Below are 22,959 nucleotides of genomic sequence, written 5' to 3' on the forward strand. Positions count from 1 at the left end.
CTCACGTGACGGCCCCTCCCCTGTCGCCATGACGGTAGCGAGCGAAGGGGGGAGAGACGCGGCGGTACACGGCGCCCCCCCCCAGCCCCGCCCCGACGCGGCGCGCTCGGCCCTCCCCAGCCCCCGCCATCACCCGGCCCCGCGGGACGCGGGTCCCGCTCGTCCCCCGCCATCGGCCCCGGCGGCCCGGCTGCTCCGCTCCCAGGTCGGCGGCGCCGCCGCGCTGCGGGGGAGGGGCCTCCCCTCGGCAACGGCCCGTGGGGGGAGGGGGCGCCGCGCGTCAGCGTCACGTGCCCGGGGCAGGCGGGCGCGCGTGACGCAGCTTCCTCCGCGCGGGCGAGGCCGGGGGGATGACGCAGCGCGGAGCGGCCGCGCGGCCCCGCCCCGCCCCTCCCCTCCCCGGGTGACGCGCGGCGCTGTTTGGGGGCGGTGCCTGCCGGCCCCGGTGGCTGCCGGCCGTGGGTGCCTCGGCCCCGCCCCGCCCCCTGACGTCCTGCGGCCCGGGGCTGGAGAGGGGAGCGCTCGTTCCCGGGCGGTGGCGGCCCTCGCGGGCTGGGTGGCGGGGCGCGGCCGGGCCCCTTTCCCGCGGGTCGGGGGTTTCTGTGAGCCGTCGGGGTGCCCGGCTGCGTGTGCCTGCAGGGCGCGGTGGGCCCGCGGCCTCACCCGGAGCTGGAGGCTGCTGGCGGCCGGCGTGTGTCCAGCCGTCGGGCAGGGGCCGGGGCGGGAGGAGGGCCGCGAAGGGCTTCGCGTCGGGGGCTGGATTCGGTCGGAGGGCGTGAGGCGGGCGTCAGGGCGGCTTTCCGGGCTGAACGCTCCCACCCCAAGCAAGCCCGTCCTTTCTCAGTCGTCAGAGACGTTCTGGGCGCTGTCGCTGGGGTGGAGCCGTTCTCAGATCCCGCAATTTAAGGTTTTTTTTGAGACGCTTTTGAGAATTTTGAAGAGAGAATTTTCAGTCTCTGGCTGAATGCGTGTCTTCCCCTTTCCTAGCGCCTGGTGAGGGCAAGCGTTCCCTGTTCTGGTAAGGCAGCGTCAGGTTTCACATGGCGGTACCTCTGGGAGGGGGGCGTTTGATCTGTGGGGCTGCGTGCGAACCATCATCGAGGCATTCAAAGGCTTGAGCATGAAGTGAACAGCTTTTCTTTAAAGCGACATGGAGGTCTAAACTTCAGAGATTCCTGAACAAGAGATTCTTTTAAAGTATGTGCTGTTTAGGAAAAATACATGAGGTTGCAGCTTCGATAACTATTGAGTTCTTGGTTTTAACTCTGTGCTGTCCGTCTTGTGTGCTGGAAAAGGGGTTCTGTGGAGAAGATAGTTCCTACAAGTTTATGCGTAGTTGTATGAAGAATGTACAGATGTGGGTAATTCTAAATTTGGTATCAGTTGAGGATAATACTCCTTACACTTAGTTTTGGGGGAGGAGAATGATGTAGGTGAAACATGCCAATGCTAAATGCTTTCCTTGAGAAAAGGAGTTTAAAATCAAGAATGCACGTTGTGGGGGAGGTGCATTTTACCATAAAACAAGGCTTTTTCCATAGGTAGACCTTGTTTCACAGGTGGCTGTCAATATATCTTACAGCTACAATTTAAACATTTGCAAAGTTGGTATCAGATACGTTAAGTTTTCTGAAATGAACAAAAACTTCTCGTAAATGAAGCAGGGGCCTCACTTTGCAGCCCTTGGGCCTTTTTGGTGAATTGAAACCTGATGCAGTTTGAACGGGAAGATGTTCTGTGTTTCTTTAAACACAGAAAAATAGATGTGGTTACTAAAAAGTGAACTAATCAAGAACTTTTGCTATTTTTGGTAGGTACAGCTAAAAGCTGAAGCTGTAATGCACTCATGAACGAGTAGTGTTCGTCTTGTACATCAATGGCCTCTATGCCAATAATTCCAGACTCTTACAACCATGTGTTGGCAGAGTTTGAATGTTTGGATCCGTTGCTTTCTGCGCTCAGGCTGGATTCTAGTCGTCTGAAGGTGAGTTTGTGGTGTTTGGGGTTTTTTGTTTGTGTTTGTTTTGTTTTAATTCAAATAATGACTTTATTTGATTTATTATCGGATTAACCCACAGATTCATCTCGTTCTTTTGGGGTGTGTGCATGCTAGCTTAGGGGGGGGGCAACACTTTGGGAAGAAGAAGTAGTGAAGACAAAGGTTCCCGTTGCTGTGTATGTGTGTTTTCTCAGTGCAGCTGTGGAGTAAATAATACAGCCATGGACGGTTGCTGCCTTACACTGTTTGCTCCAGTCACGGAGTGTGCTGTTCTAATAGCTTTGACGGCTGTGCTGCCAGTGTTTCAGCAGTGATACACACAGCCGGCAAACACTGAAGCCTTTGAAAAATAACATAATAATGCAAGAAAAAGATACTGCTGTTAGTGCTCTACTAGCAACCATGTTGTGCTTTATGATTTTTATTGCTTCAGTGCACATGTGTAGCTGTGTCGAAGAGGTGGCTAGCTCTAGGCAGTTCAGGAGGAGGACTGAACCTTATACAAAAAGATGGTTGGAAGCAAAGACTCTTTCTCACTCATAAGGTAAGGGTAAAGAATTCTGTACAAAAATTTCTACAGAAAATGGGACTGGGAAAGAGATGTTGTTTCAAGTTGACTCTTAGTAAAGATTAACAGGTATTTTCAGCTTATTGAATTGTCCAAATAAGATGAACTTTTGGACTGCTCCATTTAAAAAAGGTGGTGGTACTGGAGCATATCCCAGAGCGTGTGGTGCAATAGATTTCATGAGGTGTGAAAGAAATTACTCGAGAGGGTCAGACATTTGTTTTTCAAACTCTTAGTTTTAATGAGAGCAACAAAGTCATCTGAATTCTTAAAAATTATAAGAAAACTTTCAATATGAAACCAAAGCAACTCACATGTAGATAACTACCAATGTTTGGATGTCCAAACTATGAACTGCCTGGATAAGCAAAAAAAAGATAGGCTGGCTGCCTTTTGCTGAAAGAGATCATGGAACGGGGGTTGCTGTTCCTACAGCCACATGGAGCCACTGCTGCTCCCCCTGTAGCGTGAGTGTGGCCATTTTTTTTACGGTTAGGAGCATCTTGCTTAGTTCTGGCAAAACAACTTCGTAGGTGTGAGAACAGGAGACTGGTTTCTGTGTTTTCCACATCAGAGAATGAACTGCAGTCGTTTCTCTTAGGGCTGTCATATTGTTGTCAGCTGCATCTTTTTAGAGTAAACTCAGTGTTTGCAAATAAGACCCAAACAAAAGAAACAAACCTCACATCACAACAAAGTGGTAGCAGCTATTGACATGAATCTGTTTTATACCTTAGAGATAAAAGTTGTCTTGTGGTAAGGACAGTACAAGAACAACTTTTACCTGCGCTTACTCCCATACTCGCTTTCAGGAAGGTGCCATTTCCCAGGTTGCCTGCTGTTTACATGATGAAGACTATGTTGCTGTCGCCACCAGGTGAGTGATGTACTTATAAACATGAATCCTAGATCAATATTTTTAAGTAGCTTCTAAGTTTCAGACTTGGATGTCTGGTGAGAACTTGGAGGGGGGCAGGGAATTAACTGGTAGAGGTCCCTACAGAATAATTTCCTGCACGGACAATGTGCCTTTTTTTTTTTTTTTTTTTTTTTTTTTCCCCCCCCTGCAATAATTGTTCCAGAATAAATATTGTTTCTGTAACAGAATAACTATGGGAGAGCTAATGCATGTGAAGTTATGATGATAAATGTCTCCCTGAGACTTTTCAGCATCAAAAGAAATCTTCGTGAACTTGGCAGACTGAGATTGGTAGTTAATACCACTTACATTGCTTAAAATCCATTTACATGCTTATTTTTCCACATCCTCACTGGCAATTCGAGTAAATGTGAGAGTAGCCTTCCAAAGGTGCTGATACATCGTAGTGCAAGGAAGGACGCTTCTTTAGAAATAAGAATGTGACACTTCTTGAAAGCACACAGCCTCAAACACAACCAGCTCTGAGATGCACTACTTTGCTTAGATTTTCTTTTTCTCTGTGATAATGCATCTTTATCAATGATAAAACATTAGAAGACTTATTATCGGATTGTATTTTCTTTTTTAATTGTTGTAGCCAAGGTCTTGTAGTAGTCTGGGAGCTGAATCAGGAACGTCGTGGGAAGCCAGAACAGATTTATGTTTCCTCTGAGCATAAAGGCAGAAAAGTCACAGCTCTGTGTTGGGATACAGCTGCCCTTCGTGTTTTTGTGGGAGATCATGTGGGAAAAGTGTCAGCCATCAAGATTAACACATCGAAACAAGGGAAGGTAAAATGTCGCATACTTTGTTTGAGATGTAGAGGTTCCAGGGGATGATGTGTGGAATCTTTTCATTTATTTCAATAAAGTACAACAGAGGAAAATTGCCAGCTGATGAGGTTCTGGTAGCTTTGACTGTTGGGATGAAGAACAAGTCTTCTGAGACAACAGCAGAAATCCTGACACGTGAACTCCCCTCACACCCTTTTTTAGCTATTCTAGTAATGCAACATAAATATGCTTTCAAATGTACAGAATTAAAAGCTGGCTGAGCTTCTTTCTCTTGGAATTTACAAGTATCCAAGCCGGGGTCTTGGTGTTTCTGAGCCTGTTGGATTCCTTAGACTCTAGCTACGGGCTCAGCTGTGTGTTTTAGTCCTCAGGTAGGCTGTCGGTCTGAGGAAGGGCAGTCCCAGACTCTGATTTTGCTTGGCTCTGTCTGGACACTCTTATTCTTAAATATGTGGTTTAGTTAAAATAAATGGTAGGTGGGTGCCAGGCTAACATCCGTTACATTTTGTGCAAACGGCACACAAATTAATGACACCAGCCTGATTTCTAGCCCTTGAGTGTTCTAGTTTTACTGTTACTGGATCCTTTCCTTCTCCTTTTAATCTGTAAGAAGGAGCACAGCCTGGAAATAGGTGTGTTCCTACAGGTGCTTTCTAGCCCTCGTGAAAGATTTTGATGGAAAATTGACTTAAAAGTAGCAAGACTATTGCATTTAAAAAGAGACCAAGAAAATCAGCTGTGGAGAGAGAAAAGGAGCGGAGAGAAGGGCGAGGCCCATGGAATATGTGTCTGCTCATGCCTGTTAAAGGAGTTGGACTGTTGAATCTCTCATGTAATGCACTGTTTGAAGTAGTGCATTGACACATTCCTAACAAACAGCTTTAGGCTGTTAAAAATGGTGACCGTCTGCTAGAAAATTTTAGTGCAGTTCCCAGTCATTTCTTATGAATAAGGAGTTTGTCTATGTCTTTGTTCTGCCACCCATGCACATTAAGACACTTGTATAGTAAAAGTATTTGGGTGACTTGCTGCAGGGTAACAGAGAAAGTGAGTTTATGTAAACCACCTAAATCTGATGGAAGTTGTTTTTTGTATCAAGTAATCCCTCAGGTCTGTCTCCATAAAACTGTTCACTGGCTGAAAGTACCTGAGGAGGAGAATTGATGAAAGCACAAAGCTTACAAGAGCATGAATAAAAACTCCGCTCAATGTTAAAAAAATCCCACTCTTTATAAAGAAATGGCAGAATGCTATGGGGATATGATTTTTTTTTTTTTTTTTTTTTTAAACCTTCAGGAATGGTTTTGGGAAATGGAGGATTTAGACTTTTATGCCTCTAAGCGTTGAAGCCTTGTTTTGTAAGAGAGAATGGAAAGGAACAGCTCTGTCTTATGCTGTGTATTCCTAGCATACATGAGTCTTTTCTGAATTTTGTGGTTTTTAACTTAATGAAACAGTCTTTACTTTGAACTGATGCCCTGTATGTTTTCTTTCATTTTTTTTTCTTCTTAACTGTAGGCTGCTGCTACTTTTGTGATGTTTCCTGTTCAGATTATAACCACCGTAGATTCTCGGGTTGTCCAGCTTGATTATTTGGATGGAAGACTGCTCATATCTTCACTTACACGAACCTACTTGTGTGATACGGAGAGGCAAGTTATATTTTGCTTGTAAAATACTGGAATTTACAGAGTCATGCAGAGTTTCCGAAGTGATCTCTGGCAATCATCTAGTCCAATTTTCCTGCTGAAAGCAGAGTTGGGTAGAGTAGATCATATGTGACTGTGTCCAGTTAGGTGTTGAGCATCTCCAAGGATGGAGACTCCACATGCTCTCTGGGCAGCCTTTTCCAGTGGTTCATCACCCTCACAATAACAGAGCTTTTTCTTATGTTGAATTGGGATTTCCTGTATTTCCATTTGTGCCCTTTGCTTCTTGTCCTATCACTGGGCACCACTGAGAGTAGTCTGGGTCTGTCTTCTTTGCTCCGCCATTAGGTATTTATACACGTGGGATCAAATGAGTTCGCCCCCGAGCCTTCTCTGTTCCAGGGTGACCAGCCCAGCTCTCTCAGCCTCTCCTTTTAAGACAGACGCTGCAGTGCCTTAGTCGTCTTTGTGGCCCGTCACTGGACTTGCTCCTGTATGTCTCTGTCTCTTGTACTGGGGAGCCTGGAACTGGGCCCAGCACTCCACTCGGATAAGGAACTGGCTTGATGGATGCACTCAAAGAGTTGCAGTCAATGGCTCGATGTCCAGGTGGAGACCAGTGACGAGTGGTGTGCCTCAGGGGTTGGTACTGGGGCAAGTGCTGTTCAATATCTTGGTCAGCAACATGGACAGTGGGGCTGGGTGCACTCTCAGCAAGTTTGCCGACGACACCAAGCCGTGTGCTGTGGTTGACACGCTGGAGGGAAGGGATACCATTTAGAGGGACCTTGACAGGCTGGAGAGGTGGGCCTGCGTGAACTGTGTGAAGTTCAACAAGGCCAAGTGCAAGGTCCTGCACATGGGTTGGGGCAATTCGAAACACGAGTACAGGCTGGGTGGACAGCGGCTCGAGAGCAGCCCTGAGGAGAAGGGCTTGGGGTTACTGATGGAGAAGAAGCTCAACATGAGCCGGCAATGTGCGCTTGCAGCCCAGAAAGCCAACTGTATCGTGGGCTGCATCAAGAGAAGCGTGGCCAGCAGGTCGAGGGAGGGGATTCTGCCCCTTTACTCTGCTCTCATGAGACCACACCTGGAGTATTGCGTCCAGCTCTGGAGCCCCCAACATAGGAAGGACATGGATGTGTTGGAGCGGGTTTAGAGGAGGGCCATGAAGATGATCAAAGGGCTGGACTACCTCTCCTATGAGGACAGGCTAAGAGAGCTGGGTCTGTTCAGCCTGGAGAAGAGAAGGCTCCAGGGTGACCTTACAGCAGCCTTCCAGTACCCGAAGGGGCCTACAGGAAGGATGGAGAGGGACTTTTCACAAGGGTGTGTCGTGATAGGACAAGGGGGAATGGCTGTAAACTAAACGAGGGCAGATTTAGATTAGATATTAGGAAGAAATTCTTCACCATGATGAGGGTGGTGAAACACTGGCCCAGGCTGCCCAGAGAAGCTGTGGCTGCCCCTTCCCTGGCAGTGTTCAAGGCCAGGCTGGATGGAGCTCTGAGCCAGCCTGGTCTAGTGGAAGATGTCCCTGCTCATGGCAGGGGGGTTGGAACCAGATGATCTTTAAGGTCCCTTCCAACCCTTACCATTCTATGATTCTGTGATTCTGTAAGAAGAGGGAAGGATCATCTTTGACCTGCTGGCAACACTCTTCCTAATGCAGCCAAGGAGGCTGTTGGCCGCCTTTGCCAAAAGGGCATGTTGCTGGCTCATGGTCAGCTTGTTGTTCGCCAGGACTCCCAGGACCTTATCTTCAAAGCTGCTTTCCAGCCAGTTGACCTGTCCTGGTGCCTGGGGTTATTCCTTCCCCAGTGCAGGACCTTGTGTTCATTGATGTCTGTTTATTTAGCCCATGCTTCCTCAGTTTGTCTGTGAAGATGTTAGCAGGGACATTGTCAAAAACCCTAATGAAGTCAAGATAAACAACATCCCCTGCTCTCCTCTCTGTCAAGCTAGTCATTCTGTTGTAGAGGGCTATTAACATGACCTCCCCTTCATAAATCCATGCTGACTATTGATAATTGCAGTCTTATCTTTCATGTGATTGGAAATAGTTTCTGGGATCATTTGCACCATCACCGTCCCATCACCGGGTTGACCGAGTGGTCCTGCTGGAAAAAAAAAATGTTCATAATCTGAGCATTCATTTAAACTAATGAATATTTCTGCACCCTGTCTTTTATAAACTTTATGCACACTTTATAGTATTCATTACAGATTGTTTTTTTTAAGTTCCAAAACCAATTAGCAACTAGGATTTAGTTTTTTTATTCTTCAAGAAAAAACATAAAATTACTTACAGCCTTTATTAATGCTGCCTTAACAAGTAAGTTTTTTTCCACTAGAGAGAAGTTCTGGAAAATTGGTAATAAAGAGAGAGATGGAGAATTTGGATCATGTTTCTTCCCCGTTGGAAAAAACGGTGGGAATCAGCAGCCGTTAATATATTGTGCTCGACCTGGCTCAAGGATGTGGGAGGTGAACTTTGATGGGGAAGTGCAAAGCACACATCAGTTCAAGCAGCTGCTCTCATCACCGCCTCTCCCTGTTGTTACTCTCAGGTAGAAACACAAGTGTTATTGGTGATAAACTTGCTTGGGACTTCTATATTAGCTGAGAAGAATTGCATTAATGCTGAGAAGATTAAGTAAACTCCTAGTGCAGTCAAACATTAATCCTAGTTGTCATCTTAATATGCTCTCCTCTAATAATACAAGCCAGTAGTTGAGTTACCAAAAACGCCAAAACCTTGAATCTGCAGGTATGTCTGTGTGACTACCACAACGAATGCTGCTGTCATAAGACTGTGTTTATTTACACCAGCCTTGTATTTACAGGGCTAAGAATATTATATTAAGAAAGTGATTTTATTGTAGTTATGCTTGTAACAGATAATAATTTTACTTACAGGCTGGATCCTCATTATACTGGTTCCAGTTGCTCTCCGCAATCTTTATCTTTCCCTAAGCTCCTGTATTTGACGTAAGTATTTGTCAGCATAGCTTCCTGTTGATAAAGTAGACTTAAAGAAGTTGTATTTCCTCCTGATTTACATTACCAACTTCATCTTTTTGCATAAGAATTTTCCAAGTATCTTGTTAAACAACTGTCTCGCTTCTGACTTGCTGTTCTTAAGCGAATCCCATCCCTGCATATTTTACAGTGACTGCCGCAATTAACTGTTGCAGCATTAACGTCTCCTTTGCTTGCAGTGAGCACTGTGTGATGACCTGGACGGAAAAAGGCATTTATATTTTTCTTCCCGAAAGTGTTCAAGTCTTACTGTGGAGTGAAGTAAAAGGTAAACGTTAAGAATCTGCTTTGTAGTATTGTCGGTTACGTTTGTCACTTCCGAAGTCCTTGCCTAACATGGAACGTTTTGAAGCTCAATTTCTGCAGCTGGATTGCAGAACATTGATCAGAAAACTTTCTCCTTGTAGTCTGTCAGGTATATCCTTGAATATTAACCCTCTCCCTGCCTCTTCCAGCCAACCCCTCCCTCCGTACTGCTGAAAACATGCTTGAGAAACAGAACGTGGTGTAGAGTGAATCTTAACAGTAATCAAATAGTGAGACGTATTAGCCTGCAGTATTAGTGAGGTAAAACCTGTAGTATCCTTTCCTCATTTATATTTATACAGGTTTATTGTCAGGTATCCTGTGTAGGATAATCTGGCTGCTGAAAGCTTAAAACCTGTTTTGTCTAACACCTGTCTGAATTGGAGCCAAGGAATGTACTTACTTGGCAGTTGAGTGAACCCTCATAAATGGTTTTGTGTGTATGGTTATAGGCACAGTCCTAGAATGTTTAGTCATTGGCAGTCAGTCTTTTCCTTTCCCTTCTCTCTTTTAGTGTTAAGTTTCCGTTGCCTTTGTGATGGAATGTTTGCATATAGCATAACTATTTCATTTGAAAACCGTTGAAAGGTCAAAGTGGTTTTCTACTAGCAAATGTTTTCCTTCTGTTTCAAAGTTAACAAAGATGTATTTCTTGTCTCTGTCTTTGGTTTTTCATCCCGCTTCAGAGGAAGAGGAAAATTTTAAGTAACTTTAGTGTACTTTCTGAATGCTTTCTAGAAATGCAGCTCTGGGAAGTTCTGGTACTTTAACTGTGCTTTATAGTTGTTAGATGCTAGCTTAGCACTATTCACTGTGTGTTTTCCTCAAGCCACTTGTGCTACAGGGCATTAGGCTTTTGCACGCACTTATAGTCAGGTGGGAAATACGTTTTCAGCTTCTTTCAGGATCATATAGGAATGTGGACTAATGGTTTCAGTCCTTTAGATATTTCTGTGTATCTCATTTTGCAGATATTCAGGATATTGCAGTTTACAAAAGTGAGTTGTTCTGTCTGCATACAAATGGAAAAGTTGTGCACCTCTCCCTTCTGCTGGTAGACCGCTGCATAGAGCGTCTGATAAGAAGAGGCTTCTGGACCCTTGCTGCCAGGGTCTGTTGTCTCTTCCAAAATTCAGTTGTTTCTTGCAGAGTAAGTAAATACCCCTTTGTAAATGTGCAGTGCAACTTCACTCTACTTCCTGTCCCTCTCTTCCTTTAAGTTCCATAGGTTTCTGAGATTCATATTCTTGGAGTTTTAAAAAAGTCTTCTGAACATTATGCTTTCAGGATGAAAATTAGCCTGCGTATATGGTACCTTTTGGTTTTCACATGTGCATTAGAAATAATAATGCTTCTGTTTCACTGTGTACGTTTAGGCAAGAAAAAATTTGCCTCTAGACAAGCTGGAGCACTTGAAGTCTCAGCTGGATGCCTCAACCCAACAAGATCTCATTATGCAACTGGAAGAACTAATGTCAAAGCTGGAACCTCTAGATTCTGCCTGCAGCAGTAGGAGGAGCAGTATTTCATCTCATGTACGTGTATTGGTAGTGGCAAAAATGTTAGCTGTGGATTTTGTCTTTATGGCTTAAAATCACCTCGTTGCGCACTTTGAAGATGAGGCTTTCTTTTTTACCACACCTGCTATAGCTGATTATGCTGCTTTTTAAAATGAGATGGAATAGAGAGGTATGAAATACTATTACTTGCATTCTTTAAACTCTCGGACCTCTGCCTTTTTTCATATTATTTTGTGGCTAACGGTTGAGATGTGGACAAAGACTGATATGAAGAAGGCTTTCTCCACTGCTGAGTTTCGTGTCTTAACATGCTTCAGTAAAGGTCATCTTGATTGTAACTGTAGTTTTATGTGGTGAAAATTGAATGTCCGAATGCTCAGAACTATCCTAGCCCTATTTAAAGGAAAAAAAAATCGAAGGATATTTCCAATAATCTTTTACACGTACAGCTGCTTGGTATTGTCTTGGCTTCCCAGCAGCTTTTCAAGACAGGAAATATTTCGTAGTTAATATAATATTGGCTGCTGCTTTCACTCTAACAGTGTTTAAAATGTAAAGTTTAAAAAACAAAGTAATGTAAATTCCATCTGGATATGTTAGACAAGTTTTTCTTATTAGCAGATGGGAAAGTAAACTATATAGACTGACCATGAGCAAAAGAATGTACATGTGTCCTGGAACTAAACAGTTTTGCAGCGTCCATAATTGTGCTAGCCAGGTATGGTTAACCAGCAAAAAGAATACGAACGGATACAAAGGGATGAAGTGACAGACTCAGGTGCAGGACTAAGCAGAAATGGCTTTTTGTCTTGTACTAAGTACATCAGTTGTTCTACAGGCTGCTTTCCTGGAAGTAATTGCAGTATATACATCTTTATAAAGCCACTGGACTACACACTTACTGGCATCTGTGTACTTTTCCGTTCTGGATATGTTGTGTTACATATGGATATGTTACATATGGATATGTGGTGTTACATAGGGCTTTTCCAGACAGTGAATTATGACGTGCTGTGAGGTTATTTATGTGGGTATGGTTGTTTTGAGTTCGTTGCAGGAAGTTTAACAAGGAAGTACACCTCAAAATATCTAACTCCTCTCCCTTGTGTGACAGGAAAGCTTCAGTGTCTTAGACTCCGGAATATATCGTGTTATCAGTCGAAGAGGCAGTCAGTCAGATGAAGATTCATGTTCTCTCCACAGTCAAACGTTATCGGAAGATGAGAGACTGAAAGAATTTCCTGCACACCAGGAAGATGAGCAAGTAGAACTTGGTAGTGTTTCTTAATGAAAATATGTTATTCGGGTGCAATTTTTACTTATTCTACAAGAATTCAATTGGGTTGGCTCTGTGTTCTTTTTTCCGCTATCAAGTTACCCACTATTAAATCCTCTAACTTGATGAATGGGAACACAGTCACCCCACCTTCCAGTCAGACCCCTTTGTAAAGCACTGGGGTGAAATGCTGGCTCCACAGAAATCCAAGCTTAAAAGCAAACAAAGCCCAGCGAAACGAAACAAAAGGTCCAGAGGGCTTTTACCAAGCTAAGACTCCACTCATATTTCCTCCTCTGCCCGCACCGTGTGCAGTTCAACATTAATGCTAAGATTCTCTCAGCTGACTATGTCAGTGCTAATTGAGCCTCAGATGAGATTTGCTTCCTGTTGCTATCCCTCCAGTAATATTTGTTCCAGGAAAGAATTTCTTAATCTTGGCTCTGGCTTTGTATTTCTCAAAGGAAAACAGTAGGCTTATGATAGGTGTTCTTAACTTTCTCGCAGGGTTTCATTGGTACAGGAGATCATCTCTTAGACGTGTATACTTTAGCATAGGGATGATAGCATTGTTAATAACTAACACTTAGACCATCCATAGATCTTCTTCTACTTCCTAACAAATACCTGTCACTGGAGGAAAGCTGGAGTGAAGCAATAATGGGTCTTGTTCTCTGCTCTGGTTGGGGTTGGGAGGGGATACAGCAACCTGGGATGATGAGGAGCTGGCTTAGTTCCGGGTATGGCAGAGAGGCTTTCCAATAAAAAGGCTGCTTTTTAGCTTTTGCAGAGAGTAGATGCCAGTTGAGGATGGAAAGGATTTGGATGCTTTGTTGGGAGTGGGGAGGGAGAATATAGAAATTGGTATTTACTCCCCTACTTGTCAGTAGTGCTGCCCTGCTGACTAAGCCACATGCTGTTTGTAGCACTTAGTTTACATGTGCCTCTACCTACATCACCGTAACAATGACAAGTGAGAAAGCTTGGAAGGAAATGTATCACTTCCGAACTCTAAAATGAAAGGGCGTAGTTTTTTTAATGTCAGAAGATAGAAAAGTTCTATCTGTTCAACAAGAGATAACAAATTTGTGGATAATTTCAAAGTAGAGAAGTTCTAGATGCTTCTTGAAGCACGTGTACTTAATTTAGTATTTAAGAGAAATGGACTTAGTGTTTCACTGCTCACATTTACGTAAGATGTCATAAGTTTTTAGGTTTCTAACCTGCATAATGAACAAAAGCAGCCTTATTTACAAGCAATCATAAAATCGGTTGTGACCTTTAGGCACTGTCTAGTGAGACTGGATTTGATGGTAGAATTTCTGCAACAGCATGGCATCTTTTCCTCTCAACTGTGCAGATGGTGCTGACTGTTGTAAAATGCAGTGTCATCCTTACTTGAAAGGATCCTTTTATTTACATCACATTAAGATACAGTGTGTGTTTGCACCAGGAAATGATTAATCAAAACACATTTTGGATACTGTTAGGGATATAAAGGTGAAAAGGAAATAGTCAGTGATTCTATATTTCCTGTGATTCTTATCAAAAGCCAGAGAGCTATGGGCTCAATTATATGTTTTTTTAAGTCCATTCAAATAAAAGGGTGATTTTTACTTTAGTCATGGCTTATGTGTCTCTGTATGTTGATAGATCATTTAGGGTTTAGGAAATCATGCAATGTGAATTGGTGTTTGCCACAATACTTAATTTTCCTGGATGTTTAAATAACTGTCAGTGGATTAAATCCAGATTTTTTTTCCCCTAAATGGACTGTAAGTCTACTTTTAGAAGATAGTTTTCATACAGTTGTTGATCATCATTTCCCTTGTTACAGAGCCAAAAGACGATTAACAAAGCAGACCTCTTAGGTTCAAAGTCAGTAATGAAATGGCCCTTGAAACCAAGTAGCATTTTTCTGGCTTCCCACTTTCTTGAGTATTAAATAGAGAAATACCACGTGAAGGTTATCCATTAATGAATTAGGGACATGCGGTTTGTTTCACTGTTCCATTTTTGCTAGGCCACTGTTTCATGACTCTTTATTTCAATTCCATTTGTTAGACAATGTATCTCATGCATCTGTGACGGTTGAGGCTGACCGGAATGAGACATTTCTCCCATTCAGTATTCCTTTGTCATTTCGTTCCCCATCTCCTCTCGTCTCTCTCCAAGCTGTCAAAGAAAGGTAACACTTGCAGCAGGTTCACTCATCCATTACATCTTTCCCTTTTCTGTCCTCTGAATTTGTAGCATTGTCTGGTTTACTTCGTATTTTGTTCTGCAAAAATGTGACATCTGAACTGAAACAGTGGAGATGCAGTCAAGTTTGCTAGACAATTTAAAGCTTCCATCTTGACTCTAATGAAGATTTGAAGAGCTGCTGTTAACTTCAGTGGAGCCAAGATTTCAACTTCAGTTTTTAAATGGACAAGAATGATTAGACGTATAAGAACGTTTAACGTTACGCTGTAAACTGTGGTTCTGGTTTGTATTCAAAGCAAACTTACTGAATGTTGGTTTGGGACTTTGCTTTTCTGGTACTTAGATTTCCGAAGAATGAATGAAGGCTTCCTATGTTGCTTGGGGACAGATATTAAAATATTCAAAGCATGCTAGATATTGGTAAAACACACTTGCAAAGTATACCACGTGGTCTGCCATCTCCCCACTGAATCTAATCAATTCCCCACTTGTTTATGGAATAATGGTAGCTTATGCATGGTGCAAGTAAATATGGTAGTGTCTGTTTTACACAGAAATCAAATTGCTATTTTAAAACTCGCTTTAAAAAACGGGGGGGAGGCAAATATAAAGGAGATGGTATTAAATACATAACTTAAAAATTTGAAAAAAATGATGTATGTTAGTTTCTTAGCTAACATATTGCTGGCCCATAATGATGGTCTGAAAAATTGTGTAGCCATCCCTTGATCAGTTAGGTATGTAAATCATGTCCTGCAACAAAAAGTTGTAGCTGATATCAATAGTGTGGGGATCTCAGAATAACCTGCAGAAGCACATGCAATCTTCTGAATTCTTTCTAAGCGTAAGCTGTTTTTAGGACCTTACTAGTAATAAGGGTTTCTACTAATAATAACTAAATTTTCAAGTATTCATTATATTCAATTTATAAATAAAATACTATAATATTTACAGTTAATTTTTTAAAGTTTACCTTTAATCCTTCTATACATTAAAGTCCAATTGTTTTGCTACATTTGAATCCTTTCTCTCTTATGCTTTCAAAACTTTCAAATTTTGCTGTACTTTATTATAGTAAAAGATGCCATATTTTCTGGCAAGCAAGTAAAAGGGGTGCGTTTTTCTTTTTTCTTGATGCTCTTAAACTAGTTCTTGGCCAGAAAGCAAGAAGCTGATTTTTCTGTTCAACTCTTGATGCCATAGTTCTTTTCATGGCAGTGGTAGAAATAATTGGGGTTTCCTGTGTTCACTGGGTTTTCTCTTGAATAACATTTCTGAAGGGATAGGGATTGATGGTATGAAAAGGACATTTTTAGTGATCTTTGTAATCTGAAGAACTAATTTGGAGTATTGTAAAACTGTTTCTTACCACAAAGAAGGACATAATTTCCAAATTATGCTTTCTGTTTATAAGCTTTAAAATGCAGTGTAGCCAATCTGCATTTATTTGCATACAAATATATGTCAAAATCTAAGTGCTAATGTTAGTATGTGATCCTGTTTCTCCGGCAGCAAAAAAACCCAGGTCTTAAATACTTCAGGTTTTTATTCTATGCTTGAAGTACGGACCATGACTGCAGTATGAATTTTGAGCAGCTTCTGAGTGAGTTTTTTTTCTTGTTGGTCATCACTGCTGTCATCCTTTATTCAAGAGTTCTTCAGATTACAAAGTTTTCTGAAATCACGGTTTGAATGGAAAGAAAATGCTTGACTTGTTTGGTTTTGAACTTCCAATTTTAAATGTTGTAACTTCTGACTTCTAGTGTTTCCAGCTTTGTACGCAAAACTACTGAAAAGATTGGCACGCTTCATATAAGCCCTGATACTAGAGGGAGGCAAGAAGCAAAGGATGATGAGCAGCTGCAGGAGTTGGCTGTTAATCTGGTAGCATCTCCCCAGGAAGAGAAAGAGTGAGTGCAAAATCACATTTTCTTAGCAATTGCATTTGCTGGGGTGTCTGAGGATAGCAACCTAAAGAAAAAACTACCATTGCAAGTAGAACGGCAAGCTCAGTGTTAGGTTTTTCCAGCTGCCTTCATTACTGTGGTGGGTTTCACTGGTTCTCCCTGACTGCTTTCCTAGAAGGTGATTAGGCAATGAACACTTCTGGGTGGTGGAGCATGCAGTCTCCACAGTGCTATAATAACTGAAGAGCAGATTGTGGTGTATTACACTACATGAAAACTGCTGATCTGTGATGCTTGTTATAGTTATGGACAGGAGTGCAACAGTTCATTTCCTGCCCTTTCTGAGTGGGGACTAAACACTTTTATCTCTCTAAAAACTATTTTTTTTTTTTTTTTTTTTTAATAGTGGTAGCTATAAAACATTGAACTTCCTTAATGGTTGTTCAGTTAATACAGAGTTAAGTTCATATTCCAATGATTTGCTACCTTACTGATTTGGACTAATTTCATGTAGTGGCAGGATACTAATTTTTATTCGGTACCTTCAGAAATCTGTATTTGGAGTAGAAGCCATTAAAGAAGGCCACAAAAATAGCTTTTCGTGCCCAATTCATCCATAATGTCTGTTGACCTGTTCTTTTTTTTAGAAATGAAAGCTTTATATTTTTTAATAAAGGAATTAATGTTGTTTCCTTACAAATTTGTGAGGAAATACTCAATTATTAAACATGATATTTCAGATAAGACTAAAATTAATATGTTTTTTCTAGGTTAGAACAACAGAGGTGCCAGCTTCCAGAGGAGGACCATCTAAGAGATCTCAAGGCTGCAACAGCAGAAGCTATGTAAGCAGGGAAACTTTTTAGTCTATAGATATATTGAGCTTTGCTAGAAAAATGAATGATTCTGTGAAATAACTGTTTTGGGTTTTATTCATTACATACGTGCAGGAGTAATGGTGGAGATGTCTATTAACATAATCTGCAAGGATATCATTTGGTTCATGATACGTTTCCCCTATTTAAAACTGAGGAAAACCAGCTAAAAGCTTATTTGGATACTCTAGCATTATCCTTTTGTCCTAACTATAAGCATAGTTTAAAAAACCAAAACCATGTAACAAACAAAAATCCATCCTGAAAGGAATCTTGAGGAACTCAGAATGTACAAATATCAAATGTAGACAGCCTAAAATTCTGTTTGATGCACTCAAAACCACAAAAACCAACAACCACCTGTAAGTCAAGTTTAGGAATATACTTTGAGTTACACAAAACATATATAATACTTCACTTGTGGCATCTTATAACTGTGAGGCAACTTGGAAAACTTCTTTTTTTTATGCTACAGAGCCAAACTCCAGGATCCCTTAGTTTTGCTAGAACCGCAGTGTATGAGAAGGGTTTTAGAGGAATGGCTTATCCATCTAGAAGAAAAGTTTGGCAGCAGAGATCATTCTGCATCCTCTATTAAGAAAAGCGAGGTTATGTGTGCTGAAGAAGAGAGAGCAGTCCTAGAGGAAAACTTAAGACTGGATCCAACTGACGGAGTCCCAGCAGTCAAAGAACAAATCAGTATCTTAGAAGACTGCACTGAAAAGGAAAATGCTGATGAAACCCGTGTAAGCCAAACCATGTGTGAAAGCAGTACTGGTTTGGAGGCGCCTTTGGACTGCTGCTTTCAAGTGTCTCCTCCGTGTGTCATCGAACCGGACGTTCAGAAAGATCTTGTTGAGTTGACAACACTGTGTTTTGAGCTGCGTGTATTTTCTTGTGGAAATGGTGAGGCAGAGGAAAGCTCTGATGGAAGTCTGCCACTAGCAGCTTCATGGACCTTGGCTTGTAGGTTTATGCGAAGCTACTTCTTTCTTCTGGATTTAAAAAGACTAAAGCAGTGTATTATAACCATGTATGCAACCAGTCCTAATGTATGGGAAACATACATCACTGGATTGAAAGGTAACTAATGAGGATTTTATTACTAATAAACTGAAAGTAAGACTGGGAGAAAAAAAGAAGTGCTTGAAGGCACTCCCATTTGTGTCTGCAGATTTTCCTTCTGCAGGTATAGTGTGGGAGAGGGAGGACAGTTGGTGTGTGGAAGTGTTTGTTCTGTTTTTGTGTTGATTGGTTGGTTGTTTTTCCCCGAAGGCTAGCTGAGGAAGAACTGCTGGCTCTTTGGAGACTATGTTCCTCCCCTCCCCTCGCTTTGCAATTCTGAACCTTTTAATTTATATGGAGCTTGTTGGTTGAACACTGCAGTCATTACAGACCCGGTGTATTTAAAAGCAAATATATGTGCTTCAAAGAGCAAAAGCATCTTCATTAGAATCATATGTCTATAGAAACAAGGCAAGAGTTAGGGGAGGAGCTTCAGTATTTGCACTGGAAATGGAAGATTTGACTTGTAGTGAAATGTAGTTAACGTGAAAAAACTGAATGGAATAGATGGTTCCATGTAAATAAGTGGCTTGTGATCACATCAGACTTCCTTCTTCCGCAGAAATCCTTTCCGAACTTCTTGATGCCTCTTTAGCCTTACTGAACCAAAGCGTCCTGATTATATTGGAAAACAGCACTTCACCTGTTCTCTACATTCAGCTTCCACTTTATGCATTTCTTTTGAGAGTGAATTAAAGTCTTATCACTGATTTGGTGTCAACAGAGAGCAGTAAAACAACAGAATCTTGCTTTGAGAGTTTGTGTCTGGTATTCGGATTTTTGAGAATCTGTTCACTGTTTGGATTCTGAGGGCCCTAGAAGTGACAGTAATGCATGCATTCCCAGTTTGCCCTCAGTTGGACTGCGCTTGTGCCTGTGCTTTAATAGTCGCATTTCATCAGGCTCAAGGTTCGTGCTGAATTTTGTATTCTGTGAAGTCAGTGTCCGACATGAAGTATTTTTTATTAATAGAAGCAAATTATAACATATGAAAACTGATGCAGATCTGCATTATATTCAGCAAGCATAGGTCCTGCAGTGGGCTATCTTTTTTCACGAGAGAAAAATTGCCTCCTCAGAAGTCTTAAGAATATATCAAGAATATTATTCCATGCCTTAATTGTATCATTTTATAACTGTAACTTGCTCCATGAAACTTGTTCCATGAAAGCAGTGATAACTTTTGTCCTTACACTTAACAACAGCTCTGTGTGTGGTAAGAAAAAAAAAAAAAATTGTAACTTGTGTGCTGATTTATTTCAGAACTAACGTGTGACAGTCCAGTGGCTTTAGCAATGGAAAATGAAGATATGTTGAAAATACTGAAACAGCTGCATGACCTGGGGCCTTGGGATGATAGCCCGCTGTTACTGGTACATGCTCAAAGGTTTGTAGCCAAGTCCTTTTTTGCACTCTTTTTCAGTGTTGTTAACTTGCTAGCAGGAATTGGTTCACTTAATGAAGTCTCCTGAATGTTTCTGGGAATCTTTTAAAGGGATCACTTTTCAGTACTATCTTGAACTTGCGAGAGATCTTGGAAAAATGATATTTTTGCTGTTTAATACTGAAAATAGTTCTTATCCTCTCTTTTCAGGCTTTATGAAAAATTTGGGGAAACAGCTCTTCGGCCCTTGATCAAGTTCCACCCCTCTATTTTGCCTTCTGATATCAAACAGCTTTGCAGGAATGATCCAGCTCACTTCTTAGCATATTTAGACAGTCTGGTGAAATCAAAGCCAGAGGATAAAAGGTAAAGGGAATATAGAATCTTTTTCATCTGTCTGCTCTCTTCATCATGTAGCTGTGTGTGGGTTGTTTTGTTTTGGTCTTTGGTGGCTTTTTTTACTGTTTCTGTATCTATCTACTTGATGTTCTTTAGCATTACATTCCATTCTGCAGTTTGAGTTGGTCTTTCATACTGTGGGATTTTTGTTGGATTAGATGCTAGTTTTAACAGGGTTTTTCTAAATAATATTTTCAGTGGAACTGACTGGGTTTTGTTCCTGTGCCTGCAGTTCAGGATGCTAAGGTTACATGGCATTTAAATTAAAAAAAAAAAGCTGAGGGAACCCAACCTACAAACTTGATGGTTTTCTGTGGTCCCCTCAGTTTCTAGAGACATAAATCATTCTAGGCTTTTCTGTATTTAATTTTACATCCATATTTTGGGTTTTTTTCCTGCACACAATCACCACTTCTCCATATCTGGTATATTTAAAACTGGTAGTTTTTTTTTCTGTGTGCTTTGTTTTCTAGGCCATCTCTCCTTAGATCTCTTCTGCAGCCCGAATCTGTACGATTGGATTGGTTGTGCTTGGCAGTTTCTCGTGATGCCCCACAAAGAGCAAATACTGTGGATGCAGAAGGAAATCCCAGGTACAGTAGGGTTCACCCAAGGTCCTGAGTGTAGCAAAAAGCTTTAGTGGGTCTGCAGGCTTTTGGCTTAGATTTGTATGACAGTTTGGATGTCATTGAATCCTTTAAGCATTTTGCATCTGCAAAGTTCAGCAGAAGTAACCAAAGGATTAAATAACTTTAATGCTTTTCAGAGTGGCTGCTCCACTGAGACTACAGTGTTTCATTTGGTTTTGCCTCTCTTTTTTCATAGACCTGCCTTTCTTGTAGAGAGAACATCATGTTCTGAAGGAAACCATTAATGCTTTAAAACTGAATTTCTCATCTTCTAGGCCACGATCACATTTATTTACTTGGGGCTACAGCCAGCTCATCCTGCTTTTGATTAAACTCCCAGCAGATTTTGTTACAAAAGAGAAGATGGCTGACATCTGCAAATCACATGGGTAAGAAGAAGACTTGGTAATTCTTCATACTTGGTTAGTCGGTATTCTGACGCCAAAAAGATACAAATGAAAACCACCCATCTGGTCCTTACTTGCACAGGTTTTATTTAAAAACATTTTCTGTTTTCAAGATGAATACTGAGTGTCCGATTTAAGGTACCAAATACCCCTTTTGGTTAAGGGGTATTCCCCATGTCCCCGCTCTACAGTGACTTGTGGTAATCAAGAAATTCTGTTGCTTCTGTCTTCACTGATATTTAAATAAGCATTTAATTGTTGTTGACTTTAGTTTAGACTGAGTATTTGATTCCTGGAAATCTTTACTCTCTTATTCAAGGTTTTGGCCTGGATATCTTTTTCTCTGTCTGGAGCTGGATAGAAGAATAGAAGCCTTTACTAATATTGCTTATTTGGATGATTTGAGCCTGTTGAATGGAGAAGATGGTTAGTGAATCTTAAGCTGTGTAAACATACTTCTGTAATCTAGGAACTGCCCTTATTATATACTGATTCAGTTTGTCTGAAGTTGAGTTGAACTTTTTTTGTGTGTTTTGGTAGCACTGTGTGTAGTGCAGCATATTTGAAACACATAAATCGGTGTTACACTCTTGTATCTTTACACTGTGCTTTGTGCTAGAAAGAGCTTAAAAATTCAAGAATGTAGAGTTTGTTGATCAGCTGGGAGTAAAAGCTAAACTTGGTGTTGTAAATAGAGGAATAGCTGGCCTCTCTGCACAGCACAAAACTCCCCCCACTACTACACGTGCGCAGACACAAAGTTACGATGAGCAAAGCATTGTATGACATGGCAGAACTTAGAAGAAAATTCCGAGTAGCCCTAAGATGGACAAAACATTTCTTTGTCTCTTGACTTAATCCAAAGCCTTAAATACTGAACTATTGTGAAGCTTTGTGTGTAGTTCACCACTGAATCTTTACACTGAGTCAGTCAATGCAGTACACTTCTGTACACAATTTGCTTGCTGATAACACTTGGTATTCTTAAATCCTCATAGAGAAAAATGGAATAGCTAGCTTCCCTTTTAAGCACAGATATGGCTAAAATAGTAGGCTTATAATAATCCTTGTTTTACAAATAAAGTAACAAACTCATTTTACGTCTAGGTTCCATTCCAGAGACCATAGAAGAATGGAAGTTTCTTCTGCATCTTGCACAAAATCACAGCACGGCTTTCCACCACCATGGCCCACAGAATGGGAACGCTGTCAGCAATGGTAGCCCGAGCTGCCCAGACTGCATCACTGTGGAAAACGTAGCTCTCTTACTGGCAAAGGCCATTGGCCCAAATCGTGCCTTGCCTCTCTTGCAGGAGTGTGGCTTAACACTAGAATTGTCTGAGAGATTTACTGGTGTCTGTGAGATACTGAGAATTGCTGAGAAAAGGCAAAGGTAATGTGACACGTTGACAGAAGATCCATGTGCGCACCCTATTCATTTTGGATCTTCTTCATGCTTTAAAGTTTCTTTTCAGTTAACGAAAGGATAAAATACTTCACATTTTTACCTTAAACTCAGCTGAAAGGTTTTCCATTCCTTAAGAGCTATGTATTGTGCAATATAGGTATTTTTAAAATGGAAAGTGAGGAGGCGGGAAATCATGCATGGAAGATGTATGTGAAGGAGATTCTCTGAAGGAGACATCTGTCTTGCTGAGTCCTGCACAGACTCTGATCTCGCCTGTCCCTTCCAGAGAAGCATGTATGGTGATGTCATGATGTTACTTCTGAAATATAATCACGTTTTTGACAAACTTTTTGTTAAAAGGCAAACCAAAACTCTGTTGACCGTTCTTTCTCTTGTTAGCTTTTTTTTTTTACTGTTTAACTTTGTTTTTCTACTGTTTAACTCTGTTCCCCCTCCCCTTTGCTTTAATTGCAGAGCACTGATTCAGTCCATGTTGGAAAGGTGTGACCGGTTTTTGTGGTCTCAGCAAGCATAGAAGACAACTTGGAAAACTTTGGGAACATTTCTTACTGTAATGATTGTATATTAAAGTGCCTCTTAAACTTAA

General features: G+C 41.4%; 1 protein-coding gene across 1 annotated transcript; it reads left to right on the plus strand.

The window, feature by feature from the left end:
* Positions 1 to 485: 485 nt before the first annotated feature.
* Positions 486 to 22,959, plus strand: HPS5 (HPS5 biogenesis of lysosomal organelles complex 2 subunit 2). The gene is made up of 23 exons (XM_075427385.1): positions 486 to 1,197; positions 1,815 to 1,984; positions 2,433 to 2,543; positions 3,380 to 3,444; positions 4,085 to 4,277; positions 5,799 to 5,936; positions 8,288 to 8,499; positions 8,849 to 8,920; positions 9,151 to 9,239; positions 10,249 to 10,427; positions 10,654 to 10,812; positions 11,912 to 12,071; positions 14,138 to 14,261; positions 16,042 to 16,188; positions 16,956 to 17,030; positions 17,536 to 18,143; positions 19,389 to 19,512; positions 19,720 to 19,875; positions 20,382 to 20,501; positions 20,813 to 20,926; positions 21,264 to 21,370; positions 22,052 to 22,337; positions 22,827 to 22,959. The coding sequence occupies exons 2-23, from the start codon at positions 1,877 to 1,879 to the stop codon at positions 22,885 to 22,887; spliced, it is 3,408 nt and encodes a 1,135-aa protein (XP_075283500.1). The 5' UTR covers positions 486 to 1,197; positions 1,815 to 1,876; the 3' UTR covers positions 22,888 to 22,959.

Source organism: Opisthocomus hoazin, chromosome 7 (genome assembly GCF_030867145.1).
Source record: "Opisthocomus hoazin isolate bOpiHoa1 chromosome 7, bOpiHoa1.hap1, whole genome shotgun sequence".
In the NCBI taxonomy this organism is placed as follows: Eukaryota; Metazoa; Chordata; class Aves; order Opisthocomiformes; family Opisthocomidae; genus Opisthocomus; species Opisthocomus hoazin.

Bases quoted from the DNA above. Each gene is read 5' to 3' on its own strand.
- HPS5 (XM_075427385.1), top strand. From the start codon at position 1,877: ATGGCCTCTATGCCAATAATTCCAGACTCTTACAACCATGTGTTGGCA. The intron at 1,985-2,432 runs GTGAGTTTGTGG...TTATTGCTTCAG, and splicing joins TGGATTCTAGTCGTCTGAAG to TGCACATGTGTAGCTGTGTC. The intron at 10,428-10,653 runs GTAAGTAAATAC...GTGTACGTTTAG, and splicing joins ATTCAGTTGTTTCTTGCAGA to GCAAGAAAAAATTTGCCTCT.